A 19,281-nucleotide genomic window follows, 5' to 3' on the forward strand; every position below is an offset into this window, starting at 1 on the left:
TTTGAATACTGTAGTTTTCTAATAAGTTTTGAAATAGTGTGAGTCCTCCAGCTTTGTTCTTCTTTGTCAGTATTTTTTGACTATTGGAGATTTCTTGAGATTCCATATGAATTTTAGGACAGTTTTTTCAGTTTCTGCAAAAAAAAATTCATTAGAATTTTGCGAGTGGGTGCATGAAGTCTGTAGATCACTTTGGGTAGTATTAGCATCTTAACAATATTAACTGTTCCAATTCATGTACATAGTATATGTTTCCACTTATTGATGTCTTCTTTAATATTTCAGTAATATTTTTAGTTGTCATTGTCCAGGTCTTTCACTTCCTTGGTTAAATTAATTTCTAAATATTTTATTCTTTTTGATCGTAATTGGAATTGTTAATTTTCTTTTCAGGTTGTTCATTGTTAATTTATAGAAATCCAACCATTTTTGAATGTTGACTTTGTATCCTAATACTTTGCTGAATTTGCTAGCTCGAAGAATTTTTTTTTGTTTGAACTATTTGGGATTTTCTACATAAAAATTCATATCGTGTGGGATCAGAGATAATTTTACCTCTTCCTTTTCAAGTTGGATGTCTTTCTTTTTCTTCTTTTTATTTTTGGCCAGAATTTCTTTGTCTGAGATTTTAGTACTATGTTGAATAGAATTGGCAAATTCTTGCACTGTTCCTGATGTTAAAGGAAAATATTTCAGTATTTCATCACAAAATCATTAAATATGATTTCATCATTAAGTGTGTTAGTTTTTCATATATGGCCTTTATTATGATGAGGTACTTTTTTTTCTATTTGTATTTTGTTGAGTGTTTTTATCATGAAAAAATATTGAGCTCTGTCATATGTTTTTCTGCATCAATTGAGATAATTATGCTTTTCCTCCCTTCATTCTTTTAATGTGGTGTATTACAGTGATCCATTTTCATATGTAGAACTATCCTTGCATTCCAGGAATAAATAACACTTGGTCATGGTATATAATCCTTTTAATATGCAGCTGAATTTTGTTTGCTTTTCTCTTGTTGAAAATTTATTCATCTATTCCTTTTTGAATAAACTTGGGGAGTTTTGCTCTTTCAAGAAATTTAAAAATTTCATTTATGATATTGACTTTTTTGGTACTAATCTGTTCATAATATTCCCTAATAATTATTTAATATTTGTGGGTCTGTATTAATGTCTTCTTATTCCTGATATCGGTTAATTTGTATCCATTTTTTCAGTTGACTAGAGTTTTATCAATTGTTACTGATGTTTTCATAGAAACTTTTTATAGATAATATTTTTCTTTACTCCTTATTCCTTTTTTTTTTTTTAAAAAAAAACTTCAATACTTTCTCCTCTTTGTTATTTCCTTCTACTGTTTATTTTGCAGTGTGATTTTTCTTATTTTCCTAGTTTCTGGAGGGAGAACTTTAAGTATTTTAGGCTTTTTTGTTATCTATACATTCATCACTATATATTTTCCTTTAAGCCCTAATTTAGCTTCATCTCAATAATTTTGATACTTTTCATTAACATTCAATGTAAAATCATTCAGTTAAATCTTTTTCCTTTTTTTCAATTCTTGCTTTGATTTTGCTTTGTAGATGTTATTTAATACCAGCTATTTGGGAATTTTCTAGATGCCTTATTATTATTTTTGATTTCTAATTAAATTACTATTTACCTGTTGTAGAATGAACAGAAATAATGTGAAGGAGAAAAGCATGGCAATTGAAGACACATTTAGTAATGATAACTTGTGTTTGACAGGCAAGATAGTGGAATCTGAATGAGTAATTTAAAGGACTTGACAAATCTCTTGTTTTAGATGTTTATTTTCTCTAAAATATGATACCTATGGCCTTTTGACTTAAATACGTTTAAGCTTGGGGAATAGAACAGGAAATGAAGTATACCTTAATTTGCATGGATTTTAAAATTTAGTCTTTTAAGAGTATCTGTAATATAAGGCTGGAATTCTTAAGAATTTTAAATGAGAAATCCCCCAAATGTAAAATGATTAGCCCATGTACATACTTCTTATTAGTACCAGTTCGCCACTAGAATCCAACTCTCCTTATTCCAATTCCATTTTTTTCATATACTTAACATATATATATATATATATATATATGTACACACACACACACAGACACACACATATTAGATAAGAGAAAAATAGTTCTTGGTAACTAGGTTCCCCCTTCAATTTTGAGGATTTATGTAATTGATGAGGACATTTTCTGATTAACTTTTTTTGAGAAGTATCACATCTTGATTATGTAAGAGGACAAAATCCCTTTAAGATACCCTTTTCACCTGAAGTGTCTAATATGCCTTATGGTGTTTACAGTCAAAATAAATTTACATTTTTGATATAAAAAACCCTGGAGACCAATCAGAAATTCACATAACACTCCTGTATTGTTGCCATTAATTGTCTTTGACCTTGGAGAATATTTATGCAATATTTTTAATTAAAAATGAAGTCATCCTCAGGGTAGCATGTTTGGAGCCAATTCTATTCTAATGGTTTCCAAGTAGTGTGGTTCCCACTGGATGCCTAAAATAATACTCCATTTTCACAGTTAAGTGTTCCAGTTAGAGATACCTAAGAGAGAGAATCACACTTTTGTGAAAGTTAATGAGAAGATGAGATCCCATTGGTGTTAAGGTACAATTTGAGTGTAGGGTATAGCTAATTTTTCAAACTTCCTTAGACAAATTGATGTGGTTTTGCCATAATTAGCTATAGGTAACACCAGGGCAACCAGGCAATTCTCACTGGTGGAATGAAACTTGTATCCAGCTATGAATTATCTCAAATCAAGCCCATGTAAAATAGCTCACAATTTTAATCAGTCTCATTGGGACTTATTAAAAAATGAATTCAGTCAAAGAACAAAATTAGAAAGAACCTGAAGAAATCCCTGAATAGGAGATTATAGGGCTACTTAAGCTTGAAATAGTTTTAAATGGTACCTTAAACGTAAAAAAATATAGATTCAGAGACAAGTATTTCCTTTTCTCCTTTTCATACTTGTCATATCTACACACACACACACATGCACACACACACACACACGCACACACACATACACACACACACGGGCACTCACAAGAATCTTTTGGGGGCCTGTCAACATTATTAAAGTGGTTTCCGAAGAGTCCACAAGTTAAAAGTAACTTTGGTGTATACGTAAACACTATTTTCTGACTCCTTCCATGGGGAATTATATCTAACTTTGACCTCATATTTAAAAAAAAAAAATCTATTTTTCTGAAAGAGTAATTTATAGATTCCGGTTTAAAGTCATTTTACATTCCTTAATCTTTGGAAGTTAGTTTAGAATTTATTAACATTTATTATTCCTTCAGTAGAAATAATGATCTTATATTATTCATCAGGTTTAATAAACATAACCTAGGATAAATGGGGAAAAAATAAGAGCTCTTTTTCTAAAACTGTTTCCCTTATATATAGACAAATTTGAACCATAGTTTCTCTTACTTCTAGTACACAAATGTTGAATGATATTTTACCCAATTTTGGCATTTTAAACATATTTTTCCTTTTAAAAAATTAGGTAGAATGGCAAAATACCATTAAACAATTTATTTTGAGATGTTCCAAAATTTTTATTGAGTGAGTGCAAAGAAGATATTTTCATTAGTCAATCAGATAAATATGTTATAATCTTTACTTCACTCAATTGATATACTCATTATTTACATCCCTTTTAAGGATATATGTGTGTGTGTATGCATATATATACATATATATGTACATATACGTATATATGTATATATATACATACACACACACACACACATATATAATCTCAAGGCTGTTGTTTGGTTGCTTAGACTGAGTAGTTGTTTCGAACTATATTAGAAACTGTTGTATGATGCACTGTTCTCAGCTAGTCCTTTAACAAGAGCAGCCACACAAAAGAATAATGATTTAACTTCACCATTAATGCACCTAGGACTGATAATCAAGTAAATTTAATAATCACATCATGAGTAAACTGTAATAACAATTAAGTATACAAAGGATTTGAGTAATGGCTACCAAAAAAAATCTTTGTCCAAGTCTTCCCAAAGACATCTGTTATACTCAGTCATCTTAAAAGAGTTTTCTTTCTATCATCCACCAAGAGTTAGGAATAATTCTGGGAAGATAATTATGGGGAGGAATTCTCTATGTGACTAAAATCGGTGAAATGGTGAGAATAATGAATCTGTCTGTAACCTACCTAAAACAATGCAATAGGGTCTTTATACTTTCAGAGTAATTGAAAAGGAAAACAAGGCACTACGTTAGCTCCTGATCAAAAATATAACCTTTTACACCTCTGATTGAGGCTAATTCCAAATACCAAATAATTAAGTTATAGTTCAAATGTTTCTTTTACATTTTTCAGAATCTCATATCACTTAGAGGTGGGAGATTTCTTAAGTAAGAGAGGTAGTATTTTAAGTTTTATAGCTTTCCTCTAAAGTAGATAGCTATTCTTGTTAATCATTTTTAGTTAAATAAGAGAATTTCTATTTTGATGTAGGTTATCACATGATTATGGAACAGAAATTAATTATTCTTAAAGAAATGTTTAATTATAGCTGTCTATCTTATAGTATTCATGATATAAATAATGCCCTGAAAAACTGATAATCATATTCTATCTAAAGACAGAGGGTGAGAATAGGAAGGAGGAAGGCAATGGAGATTTAAATTTTAGATATCTTCTTTTACCGTTTAATACTTTTATATGCAAAACATATTGTGTTCTTATGTCATAGAAGTGCCTTAAATAATTTAAGAAACAATTCAAAGTGAGTCCTGTCTATATGTTTCCTAAATCAATAACCGATTAGGATTTACTTGAATAGTTTCACCAACTGAGAAATTCATATTTTTGAAAGTAGTCCATTTCATTTTTAAAACAACTCTGCTTCTTAGAGACATTTTCTTCATACTGAGCAGAAAGGTGCTTTCCTGTGACATCCTCCCATTGTTTTTAATGCTACCCTTTTCATCTTTGATAATAAACTTCTTGTATTAGTCCTTTAAATGTGCAATGATAATGATTTCATGTCTAATATTCTTATCCAATGACTGTAGTCAAACTCTGTCATGGACAAACATAGTAATCCTGTCTACTGTTATTAACTTTCTTTATTTTTTTTTTAACCTGGGTCTTTCAAATGTAGGAATACTTAGAATTGAAAAAATACTCATTCATTGGTTTATTTAAAAAATATTTAGTGCATTCTAGGTCCTCCTGGAAAGATAGAGATAGTTTGTTGACCTCTCGGATTGGGTATTTCGGAAATCATTGATGGGCATGACATCAATGTAGAGAGTAGCCATCTTTCCTCTCGAGCATCTTATAAGTTATTGTGGAAGGATATGCCAGGAGTTATGCTATAAAGAATAATGTAATTAGGTGACAAAAAATTAGCCGTGTGACATGTTCTTCATCTGATATACACATAAAACAGAGTGAAGGAGCAAAGGAGGAAATTATCTTATTTCCTTGGGTAAATTTTAAATAATTTTAATAAGGATAATAACTTTAATGAAATTGCCTGTCACAGTATCTTGAGAGCTAAAATGTCATAATGTGTCAGATTTTTTTTTTTTAAGTGTAAAAATGTCCAGATGATATACTCAGATACAGTCACTACAAATTCTTTCCACCAGATGGCACTGCAAGGGAGCTTTTCGAATGGCCAGTCATATTCTAACACTAAACTTCATCAACAGCATTTTAAGAATTCTAAACAAACCACAGCTTTTCTTGCTCCTGATCACATGCTTATAAACTCCGTCAAAACTCTGTTTCAGCAAGGAGCATTTATTTTGTATAAGGAACCATGTTACTTTTTCTCAGATTGTTTGCTTAGGTTTCAGTAGTTCGTTCTGCCCTCAACCTAATAGAGGCTCACTGTCTGTAGTTCCCGGATATACCTTCTCCCCACCCCATACCTCCATCGCAAATGTGCAACTTGCAAAGCACACAAAGCTCCGCGCACTCATATATAACCCCTTCTGGCTTAGCAGTGTCGGACTAACCCTCCACCCTGTCCACTCTTGTCTTCCTCTTAGGTGATCATCCCTGTGCTGTTCCGTTCCTTTCCTTTCCTCAATCTTGTTCTGCTGGGAGCTTCGGCAAATCACATCCTTTCTTCAAGGCTTAGTCACACACAGGCACTAACACACACAAATTTACACCTTTTAACTCCTCATACTCCCTCTCTAACTTCTCTCCAAGTCTTTTTTTATATCCTCAGCAAACCTCCCTTGGCTCCATCTGTCTGCCAGAACACAGCTGAGGGGCACAAATCATATTACAAAGTATAGCGTCTAGTGCTAGCCAGAGACCCCAGAAATCACCTGGAAATACAACTTACTTTCACAGATGAGGAATCAGAGGGAAGTCTAGAAAGGGAAAGGCACTTAGCCAAGATCAAGAAGTCAAAGTGTCCCTGTAGGGACAAACCTATGCCAAGCCAAAGGAAAGCCTGGAGTTTTGATGTGGATGTGTTCTGCTAGACACCTCCCTGTCTTCTCACACTCTCCCCCATTCTCTCCTGACATGTCTACGTTGCAGCCAGCGTGGGCTGCTTATGCCGCTCCTCAGCATACCTCACAAACATCTGTTGCATTATGACGTCACTACCTCCTTAATTTGTGTTCCATCATTTCCTTTAGTCACAACTCAAGACCTACTTCTGAGAATAACTGCTCTCTGACTTTATAACTGCCTCATTTTGTGTCACCTTTTTCCACCGTGTACTGTGATAGTGTGTGCTCAATTATATAACACTTGTCATGGATATTTCAAGCGCATGTGTTTTTGCCTCTCCAGTTAAGTTATCTATCTGCTCAAAGAAAGAAGGAGATTATGCTTTGGGTATTTTGTATATCCACAATAACTGGCCAGATACTTGGCACATGACTAGAATTCTGTAAAAAATGTTCAGTAAATGGATAAATGGATTTGACACGAGTAGCAATCATAAGTTGTTGACTTTCAAGCCAGAGCAGAAAAGGACCGTCTTAGTTGTGTGTACATGCTCAAAGTCAGAGGGACCAGAGGAGATATGAAGAGGGTATGTCTAGTAAGGTATAAAAAGTCGAACCACTATATTGTACACCTGAAACTAATAACCAATATAAGATTGTATACCAACTATACTTACATAATTAAATAAGAAAAGTTTATTATAAAATGCCTCTGAAAGAATTTCTTTAACTGGTAGGGTGTGAATATAGTATATGTCATTTCATTTCTTGTAAAGGCTTTTAATCAGCTGTTAGTAACTTGAAATAATTGTATTGTTTATATTGAAAACAATAATTTGGTGAAAATTTATAAGTATGCAAAATTCTACCCTGGGTTATTATCCTTGTGGCCAGATTGATCAATGTTGCCAGATCAATTACTAATTATTAACAAATATTTGACATCTGCTTTTCCCTAGTGGCAACTATACATAGAAATTGAGAAACATTATTATTTTTTTTTTAGTTTTACTTAAGCAGTATTTTTAAAAATTCAAAAATTAAAATATAATGACATTGCATGTATATCTTGCAGAGTCTGGACACTAACTGCATACTTTGGTTCATGTATTTGAGAAATTTCTCTTGAGTCAAGAGATCTGGTCACAAAGGTTACTTTTGCATTGTATAATATATCCAGCCTTTTCTTTCTGAGGAAAATAGGAAAAATCTCATTAAATTAAAAATCCTTAGGAATCCTGCCAAACAAATGGATGACTTTGAATTCTTTATCCTATAACATATGAACAATATTTATTGAAGAAATTTTTACTATTTTTGAACTACTCTTAAAGGATACATGTATGCTAGATTTGTTTGATTAAATAATGAATTATTAAAATCTATTTGAATTCATGAAATATATAGGGAAAACCAATGAACATCTTAACCATATAAAGATATGTTAAACTAGAAGAATGTATGGCAATAACTAATCTTTTCTAGGAAAGTAAAAAGATAGAGTTAAAAAAAGCTGTGTTTAAATCTCTAGAACTTCAGTTAAAGTGGCTTTTGAATTATTGAGAATTTCTCAGTTACTGGTAAGGAACACCTCATCTCAGAATGATGTAAGAAAATGATAAAATGGAAGGAGTGCGTTATTGTCTCATGCAATAGAAAATTTCAATGTGTTACAAAAGCTGGATTTACTAGCCTCTGTGTCATCATGACTCAAGATTTATGCAGTTGTAGGGAGTGTTTTCCTAATTGACATTACAGTTGAATTGCTCAGGAGCTCCAGAGTTATATCTTCCCAAGTTCAAGACTACTGGAAAGGATATCACCTTTTTCTTGTTTGTTTAAGTAAAACCTCAGGAGTTAGTTTGACTGGACCTTGCTGAGTCATGTATCAAAATTTGCTGTGAGGTTTGGTCACATGTCCATCCATGTTCTGTGATGCTAACACATAGTTTGAAATTTGGGTAGGTGTGTTTCTCCAGCAAGAAACAAAGCAAAGGGATAATAGTTGCTAAGGCGATAAAAATTCAAAAAATGCTTCTTATGCATTAGGATTAATAAAAAATGTGGAAACAAAAACAATGAAATGTATTTAGACTAGATTCCTTTCCTCCAACCCATGATTGGCTGAGTAACAAGAAAATGTACAATTTAAGTATTTTATATATTTCTAATTTCCTATCAAATTTCTAAAACTAAAAATGCAGATTGATTAATTGATTTTGGGGTTAGGGTGGAGTGAGGTAGGATAATATCATATGACTGAATTAATATTCCATATGTGTGTTTTCTCTTTATCATCCTCGCTATTTTTCCCTTTCATGCTTAAGGAACTTTGATCACCCTAACCAATTTATTCTCATAATTAAAATATCCTGAGTCCTGTTTCTATGATCAAAAGAAGGCTTGTATTTGGGACCAGGCCTAATCGGGCCCTGTATATTTAGGTATTTCTCTAAACAAGTTATGCAGCTTCCCAGAATGACTGCAGTCCTCATTACTGTATCTGTCCTATGACAATGTGGTGAATTTCCTATGAACAACTGACTCAAGATAAAAATTTTCGAACATGTTTATAAATGTTTTTTCTCCATGTCGGCAACCAACAGGGAGTGAACCGATGCACCATTCAGCCATCTCTAAGCCTTAACCCTGAAGGATAGTGGAGAAAAGAGTGTAATTTGAAGGGAATATATATATATATATATATATATATATATATATATATATATATATATATATCATTTAAGATCATATATCTCTCATTTACAAGTGATGTTATCATTGGCAAATTTTCGTGCTAATGATAACACTGTGCTTCAGTTTTCTTTATAATGAAAATAATATCTCATTGCAGTACTGTCGTGAGGTATAAAGAAGGGAGACTTTGTCAATCACTCAGGAAAATACCTAGCATATTGTAGGTGCCAAATAAATTTTTGACCTTATAATCACTTTCTACTTTCCTGTAAGGACCAGTAGCTTGAAGTGAAGATCTATACTATATGCTCACAGTGGTTAGTTGTTTAACTATATAGAAAGAGATCTGAAAAGTACAAGATCTGTGGGGTAATAATAATAAGTTTGGAAAAGAATATGTACTTGAATATATCAAATGAGCTAAAACTCTGAAAATAACTCATTCATTCTTTTACTTATTTATTAATATTTTTGCAATTAATTGAATGCCTATTCTTATCAGGCTCTGAAATAAGTTCTGGGATACAGCAATAAATAAGACATGCCCTTACCTTCAGGAATCTACAATTTACTAAAATACAGATATTAATAAAAGAAACATAAATAAATGCACAATTCAAGGACTGTAAATCTGAAAAGGAAACTTAGGACACAAGGAGAACTGGACAATGTCACAAAATATGTAATAGGAAGGCAAGATATAGAGATAACAGAAAGCTTTATAAATAAGTGATTATTAAGTTCAGATTTGAAGAAAGAACATGGATTAATTAGATGAAGGAGATAGTTGTTGGAGAGGGAGATTCTAAAGAGAAGAAACAACATGTAATATCACCGTTATTACATGATTTTCAAAATGTTTTACTATCTTAAAAACAGAATGATAACTGTAATATCAGGTTTACTAATTTTGGAAATCTGACTACTGGAGATTTTTGATACTTAAAATCAGTAAAATGGGCTGCGGAAGTGATGTCGAGTAGTGTTAAAATGGGGGAGCTGAGTGCTGGGCAAACCTCAGAGGAATAGGCATGTGCTGGAAAGCATCTCATTGGGGTCCATTCTTTTTATTACTTAAACTCAAGATCTATACACATCTTTTTCCTTTTATACATGTTACAATAGGGCACTTTAAGTTGCTTTTTGGAATACCTCATTCTTCTAAACCAACAGTCAGTATTGATTTGTCTCTTGTGATATGTGTGGAACATATTCTTTAAACTTAATTTGAGGAAGAACTTCTTTGAAGTTCAAGCAATAAAATGCACACGAGTTTGGAAAAGACATTTTTTTCAGCTCTTTCTCTGGGAATTCAGTATCATTCTGGAATCCTGGAGAACTGGACGTTGAGAATTTCCAGAAATGTTATTTCTGGCTCAAGAACAGATTTTTTAATAGCTTGGTGATAAATAACAACAGCAAAACTTCTCTAAGTGGTTTTGCAGAGCAGCGAGTGTTTTCAAATGAGAGCAAAACAATATAAGAGATCAGATAGCCTGATATGATGGCAGTTGTTGAACTGGATGTGTGTGTGTGTTTGTGTGTGTGTGTGTGTGTGTGTATGCACACGTGGGCATACCTACCTACCTGTGAATTGAATTACCTGTTTTGTGTCTCAGAGACAACTAAGAGACAGCTTTGGGAAGCATGAGGCTTTGTTATTACATAGGTGCCTATGGAGTCTTCAGTTGTTCTACTCATGAAGTTCTCTCATCTAAGGTTATCCCAGTATCTCATGTACAATCATAAACACACATTTCTTAATAGGAGAGAGCATACACTGATATTGTTCAGTTATAGGAAATGAATATATTTGTTCAGGTTCTGTTTTCAGTGCTGTTTAGTATCCAGGTATGTCCTTTCCAGTTGTAATTCTATTGATAAAATTTTAGATTCTGATTATTGCTATCCTGAAAAGCTTAGGATGTGGATAATTTGACTAGAATGATAATTTGAACAAAGTATTACACTATGCATTCAATACAAAAGAAAATAAGAAAATTGGGGAAAATAATCACAAATTTAAAATTCAATTAAAAAACTGTATAAAAGTATCATATTTTCATTGGTCTAGAAAATATATATACATGTGTGTATATGCATATATGTACTAATTACTTTCTATTCATTTTTATTTTTTTTTCACAAGAAGAATGGTTTGTTTTCCTTAGGAAAGTGGTATGAAACACACTAATCTTAATCCTATTTCCATTATAGAAGGAAAAACTGAATGGTTTCCAGAACACAGGAGATGCTCAGTAATTATGTTGAGCGAATATTGTTGATTGAACCAATAGTAAACTAATATCCTACCTATAGTTCCCTTTTGCTTAAACACATTGGAAAGTGTAGAACAGATTCAAGTGTGTTCTGGTTGCTATGCTATAGATAATTTAATGAATATATATTGTTAGCGGTATCATAAAACGCTGGGTAACCTCTCTTAACAGTAGTTCGTCTATTATGGCTGGTTTAGGCCATTTGTCTAAGAGAGTTCCTCTGTGTTATCCTTTTAAAGGCTTCCTTTACTTCCTTGTTTCTCAAGGTATAGATAACAGGATTCAGAGCAGGCGTGACCACTGTGTACATGAGTGCAGTTGCTTTGTCCGTTTCTGGAGTGTGTGCAGTCTTAGGTTGGAGGTAAGTGAACAAGGCAGTGCCATAGAACAGAGAAACAACCAGGATGTGAGAAGAACAAGTGGAGAAAGCTTTGCGTCTGCCAGCTGCTGACGGGATTCTCAAGATGGTCACAAAAATGCGCACATAGGAGCACAGAATGAGGAAACAGGGACTCATAATGAAAAGCACAGAGACGGCAAACATCACAATCTCATTATGCGAGGTATCAACACAAGCCAGTTTCACTACAGGCATGATGTCACAAAAAAAGTGCTGAATCTTTCCTGTTCCACAGAAAGGCAGAGTAAAGATCCAGGTGGTCTGGACTGACTCCACCACCACCCCGGTAGTCCATGATGCTGCAGCCAGTTTCAAACACACACGAGGGCCCATCAGGAGAGTGTAATGCAGTGGATAACAAATAGCTACAAAGCGGTCATAAGCCATGGCTGCTAGCAGGCAACACTCTGTCAGTCCCAATATGGTAAATGCGTACATCTGAGCTGCACAGCCTCCCACACTTATGGTCTTGGTCTCCACGAGCAGGTGAACCAGCATCTGAGGCACCACACTTGTGATATAGCACATCTCCAGGAAGGAGAGGTTAACCAGGAAGAAGTACATGGGAGTGTGCAGGGAAGGGGTGACCCAGATCAAGCAGATAATGATGAGGTTTCCACCCACAGTAAACAAGTAGATGATTAAGAACACAACGAAGAGCACAGGTTGTAAGCCTGCTAGAGAGGAAAAAGCCACAAATGTGAATCTGGTGCAGAGGGATTGATTTCCACTCATTATAGGCTCGGAGCCAGACATCTGTGGAGAAAACAGAGCACTTAATACCTAAAGAAATCTAGTAACCTGGCATAGGTCTCTATCACCCCTCAGAAAAAGGAACTCTCCTAGGATCAGTGGTCTGACATCACAATCTATACACTTGGATTTCTTTTGCTAAAGCTTTCTAAATATCTGCCCAATTATAATGGATGCACTGTTCTTTCCTGATTTTGAATTCTGGATCTTAAGATTTTCTTCACAGAAATTTAGAGAAAACAATGACTTTAAGTTACATAATTTGTTTGTTTTATCCTTTCATTATTCTTATAAATAGACTGTTATATGAGTAATATATGAAGGCATTCTAATTGTAAAAGAGTTACATAAAACCCAAATGTATAAATATAAAAATGCTATATGCTGGTCTTCTAAATTTCATAGACTTCTTTAAAGTCACACTTAAGCATTTGGAAGAAAGTATATTTCCAGCCATTTATGTATTCATTTTCATACATATTTTTTGTACCTTTTGATTTGAAAAGTGTTAGCTAATAAATAGGCAGCTAAAAACCTCAATGTAATTTTACAGGAATTATGAATTGGAGAACATACCTAGAACTATAGATAAACTTTCTCTTCCTTGCTGGGCTTCTAGACTTCCTGTGATTCCAAATTATAACATGGGGTGGAGTCAGCAGTATTTCTACCCTGACTACAGACCAGAGGGATTGCATCCACTGCATGGCTTAATTATATTTGTCTCAAGAGGAATTTGTTTAGAAACAACAATGAATGTTCAATGTACAATTGGATTTTTATTTTTTGAATATAATTTCCAGAGATAATCCATTACTGTTGGCTACATTACTTAAGCTTTAAAGCGTAAAACTAAAAGTTTCTAAAGGTTTTTCATCACACCATTGCACTAATTATTGAATTTTATGGAAATTTGCCATAGTAATCTTCTTTTAAGTTCCTCAAATGGACGGTGACTGCTCAGGACATTGTGATATCAACAGGCAAAGTGCAGGACATAAAGTAGGCTCCCTAAAGCCCACAGGTAGTGTTCACTGTATTCATTATCTGTGATTAAATTGTTAGCAGCGTAAATAAATAGGTCTGATGAGGAAACTTCCAATTTTCTAATGGAATTAATTAAAATGATTTGTCAAAAATATGAAAGTTAGTTTTTGTACTGTCCTCAAGAAATAAAAACAACTTGTTCTTAAGGCTCCCCATTGCTTCGAGCAGAATGTTTCATTTATTTAAATTTTTTCTGCTTTATTGAGGTTTAATTGACAAACAAAATTGTATATATCCAAAGCGTACAACATAATTATTTGATTTATGTATTGTAAAATGATTTCCTCAATCAAGCTAATGAACAGACCCATCACCTCACATAGTCAAATATTTTTTGTGTGTATGATATTGCTTAAGATCTACTCTTAGCAAATTTCAGGTATGCAATATAGTACTAACTATAGTCATTATGTTGTACATTAGATTCTCAGAACTTATTCATCTTATAACTGAAGGCTTAAACCCTTTGATTAGCATGTCACCATTTCCCCCACCCCTCAGCTCAATCTACTCACTGTTTTTATAAATTTAACTTTTTCTTTTTTTAATGATTACATAGTATTTGTCTTTATGTGTCTGGCATATTTCACTTAGTACAGTGCCTTCTAGATCCATCTATGTTGCCATAAATGGCAGGATTTCCTTCTTTTTCATTGCTGAATAATGTTCCTTTTTGATATTGGTCTTGGACATGAATTTTAGACATCACTCCAAAAGCATAGGCAACAGAAGCAAAAATAAACAAATGGGCATATGTCAAACAGGAAAGTGTTTGCACAGCAAAGGATATGAATAACAAAATGAAAAGGGAACTTGTGGAATGGGAGAAAATATTTGCAAATCATGTATCTAATAAGGGTTTAATACACACAAAATATAAGGAACTCATGTAACTCAATAGCAAAAAACAAATAATCTGATTTAACAATGGACAGAGGACCTGAATAGATATTTTTCCAAAGAAGACATGCAAATGGACAACAGGTACATGAAAAGATGCCCAGCATCACCAATCATCAGAGGCATGCAAATCAAAACCACTTTGACATCACCTCACATTTGTTAAAGTGGTTATTCTAAAAAAGACAAGAGGTAACAAGTGCTGGCAAAGATGTGGAGAAAGGTAACTCTTATACATTGTTAATAAGAATTTAAATTGGTATAACCATTATGGAAAACAGTCTGGAGGTTCCACAAAAAACTAAAAATAGAGCTCCCATAGGATCCAGCAATCCCACTTTTGGGTATATATCTGAAGGAAACAAAATCAGTGCCTCAAATATCTGTGCTCCATGTTCATTGCAGCATTATTCACAATAGTCAACATTGAAATCTGAAACATATGAAAACAATCTAAGTGTCCATCTTTGATATGTTTTTATAGTTCAATATTAACAAACCAAACCAAACCAAAGTGGATACTGCCTTTTTTTAATGTCCATCTGGACTGTGTTGAGTATTTCTCAATCTAGTTCATAGTATTAAAAAATAATATGATTATATGGTTAGATGTAGGATATTTATTAAGAGAGAGAAGTCAAAATCCTCTCATGTTTCTTCATATTTACTTTACCCTGAATAACTTGGCATATTTGGTGAAATAATGATCGGATAAGAATGAACACTACCAGCCATAATAACAAAATATGGACTCTAGATCCTATGATGATTTCTCACATCTTTCTTTAATCCCATGTAACATGAGTTTGTGAGTAGTACTACACAAAAAAGCTTGAGATGGATGAGTGGATCATGGCAATGTGGCATTTTCCAAGGCAAGGAAAGAGTATTTAAGAAGAGAGTGATTAAATGTATGAAACATTCCTGAGAAGTTGAGAAAAAATAGTTTTGAGTTGTCTGGTGATTTTTAGCTCCACATTGGCCATTGATGACTTCAGAAAAAAAACAATTTTGAAAGAGAGGTAAAAGCATGCACCAGATTGAAGTTGCTTTGAGGTTTATGTCACACATATAAGTGATATCATGTGATTTCAACTTTTTCTGTCTGGCTTATTTCACTTAGTGTGATTATTTCAAGGTCCATCCATGTTGTCACAAATGGTAGTATTTCATCTCTTCGTATGGCTAAATAATATTCCATTGTATAGATGTACCACAGCTTCTTTAGCCAATCATCTATCATAGGACACTTAAGTTGCTTCCATGTCATGACCACTGTGAATAATGCTGCTATAAACATTGGTGTGCAAATATCTTTTTTAATATGAGTTTTCAAGTCTTTGGAGTAAATACCCAGTAGAGGGATTGCTGGATCATATGGTAGATCAATTCTTAGTTTTCTGAGGAACCTCCATACTGTTTTACATGTGGCTGTACCAATTTGCGGTACCACCAGCACTGTATGAGGAGTTCCTATTTCTCTACATCCTCTCTAACATTTGTTATTACTTGTCCTGTTGATAATGACTATTCTAACGGGTGTGAAATGGTATCTCATTGTGGTTTTGATTTGCATTTCCCTAATAGCTAGTGATGTTGAGCATCTTTTCATATATTTGTTGTCTGCTCATTTTTTAATTGGATCGTTTGTCTTTTTGTCATTGAGCCATTTGAGTTCTTCGTATATTTTAGACATTAGCCCCTTATTGGAGGTGTTTTTTGAAAATATCTTCTCCCATTCAATTGGTTGCCTCTTTGTTTTGTTGATGATTTCTTTTGATATGCAGAAGCTTTTTAATTTGATATAGTGCCATTCATTTACATCATTTAATTTAATCCTTACAACAACAATCCTGTGGAATAGATGTTCTAAGACATTTTGCTGATGAGAAAACAGAGGCTTATGGAATTTGAACAATTTGCCCAGGATGACTTAGCTAGCGAGGGTAGGACATGGATGAAAACTCTATGTGGTTAAAATGCCACACTTTTAACTAATAAGACATTTTGACTTCATAAAAATATAGTAACAGAGGCTAAATAAGCTTTACTTTTTTTCTGACTCTGTTGTACTTTTACTTTTATGAAAATTTCCAAATAAAAATGTGACTTAAAATATGATATTAGATTCTTTAAAAAGAAGGAATATTTTTTGTTCAGAAATTAAACATGGTATAGAACCCAGAATTATTACATAAAATTCTTTTTTTCCACTTGGATTTAATTTTTAGATATCTTAAAATGTAGATTTTTTTTCAAATATCTTCTTAGTGTTTGATATTAACCATTTATAGTTATGGACATGGACAATGGACTAGTGGTTACCGGGGGAAGGAGGAAGGGAAGAGGTAGATGGGGGGAAAAATTAAATCATTTCTTCAATTAAAAAAATAAATTACTTCTAAAAAAATTTAAAAAGTAAAATAAAATAAAAAATGGGCAGAGGACGTGAACAGACAGGTCTCCCCAAAATGGCCAACAGACATATGAAAAGATGCTCAATTCACTAGCCATTAGGGCAATGCAAATCAAAACCACAATGAGATATACCTCACACTTGTCATAATGTCTGTCATCAACAGGACAAGTAATAACAAGTGGTGGAGAAGAAAAAGGAACCCTCATAAACTGTTGGTGAGAATGTAAACTGGTACAGTCACAGTGAAAAACAGTATGGAGGTTCCTCAAAAACTAAGAGAATTAAAATATAACCCAGCAATCTCTCTTCTGAATACCTACCCCAAAATTTTGAAAACTTGTATCTGCAGAGATATATGCCACCCAATGTTCACTGCAGCCAAAACATGGAAACAACTGAAGTGTCCTTCAATAGATGATTGGATAAAGAAGATGTGGTAAATATATAAACAATGGAAAATTACTCAGCCCTAAGAAAAGATGAAATATTGCCACTGGTAACAACAAGAATGGATCTTGAGATTATCGTGCTATGCAAAATAAGTCAGAAAAAGTCAAGAACCATGTATTTTCACTCATATGTGGAATATAAAACTGAAAGCAACAAATGAACAAGACAAACAAACAGGGACCCATGGATAATGGACAACAGTTTAGTGGTTTCCAGAGGGAAAGTGGGGGAGGAGGGAGCTAGATAAGGGTAAAAGGGATCAAATATAAGGTGACAGAAGGAAAATTAACTTCAGGTGGTGAACACACAATGGAGTATACATATGATGTATTACTAAACTGTATACCTGAAACCTATATAATTTTATTAATCAATATCACCCAAATAATTTTATTTAGGAAAGGGGGGAAAAATAGATTCACATAATACTAAAAAAAAATGATATGTAAAAATTAAATGGAATATGTGGCAGCTGAGAAATAGAAAGTGCTAAGTAAATAATAGATATATGAGAGGCTGAACAAGAAAAAAGAAATTTTTGCTAAATTAAGAAAACTATCTTCAGAAAAAGTTATGACTTTTAAAACCAGTTAACTTACTTGAGCGATTCCAAAAAAAGATTCCAAAAGAAGCTTCAGCGAAGAACTTTAATAGCTGCTTGTTTCTTTAAAGGAAGCTTTGAGGAAAGTGTAGGTAATTATAAAAATACTTTACAGTATATATTAGACTTACTCAGCTACCTGAGTCCACTCAATAAGTAGACCTATTTATTTCTAACTTCCATATATTTTATTTTTACTTATTAAAATCAAAAGAGAGTCTTAGACTGGGTTCACTTTGAACCTTGAGAAATATCTTACTCTTTATATTATGCAAAGACAGAACTAAAAATTCCTTCTACACGTTGCCTATAAGAAGTCCTAAATCCTTTAATCTATCCATATAATTACTCTTAAAACCAAAAAATTAAATGAAATACACACACACACACACACACACACACACGCACAAATGTGTAGTGTTTTTGAAAAATAAACAGGTCAGTGTTTGCCACACTTCCTCATACTTCAGAATCACCTGGGGGAGGTTTTGTTTTGCTTTGCTTTTATACTGATTCTTGGATCACAACTTATTCTTAATCTGAATATTGAAAATTGAAAATTGTCTACTAGTAAAATGAGAGTGGGGAAGTATTCATTTGTATTTTGAGATTCCCAAAGACTCTAATGAAGTCAGTCCCTATGTAGAAGTTTGAGGACCAGTGAATTCTGTCTTATTACTTCCTCACAGAATAGCAATATTCTCAAAGTCGATCAAAGTCATTATTAAGTATAAAGATTTTTCTGAAAGGATTTTTTCGCCTTTCATTACATTATTTTACAAATATCACTTCTAGGGATTTCTATCTTTATTAAAATATACAATATATGTAACCCTTTTCCTATTTTCTTATGTCAGTTGATAATTAAAATTAGATCACTAAATGCTTATAAAAAACTAGGCTTACTCTCAATTCCCAGGCGTTTCTTTACATTTCTGCTTTTTTTACATCAGTTTTATCGTGGGTTCTAAAAGACTTTTTAAAGAACGGCATACAAGTAGAGAGTGTATTTTATATATTGTATGAAGTCTAGGTCTGGAATATTTGAAGAAGCTTCTAAGATTTTATGAAACCTCAATAATTGTAAAAATTGGTGCACTTATATAATAGATAGGTTTGATGACTTATATAAAACTCTAACCACAATTCCTAACTTGAAATGATTAGGAATAAAAATGACAAGTGATACACCTACTGAGGCAAGAATAATTTGACAATG

The 19,281-nt window shown here is 33.0% G+C and overlaps 1 protein-coding gene across 1 annotated transcript; it reads right to left on the reverse strand.

Annotated features, from left to right (window-relative positions):
* Window positions 1–11,685: 11,685 nt before the first annotated feature.
* LOC118613595 (olfactory receptor 10C1-like) lies at window positions 11,686–12,648 on the reverse strand. Its single transcript, XM_036235859.1, has one exon. It carries the CDS (start codon window positions 12,646–12,648, stop codon window positions 11,686–11,688), a length of 963 nt encoding a protein of 320 aa, XP_036091752.1.
* Window positions 12,649–19,281: the final 6,633 nt, after the last annotated feature.

Source organism: Rousettus aegyptiacus, unplaced genomic scaffold, assembly GCF_014176215.1.
Source record: "Rousettus aegyptiacus isolate mRouAeg1 unplaced genomic scaffold, mRouAeg1.p scaffold_m13_p_2, whole genome shotgun sequence".
Classification (NCBI taxonomy): Eukaryota; Metazoa; Chordata; class Mammalia; order Chiroptera; family Pteropodidae; genus Rousettus; species Rousettus aegyptiacus.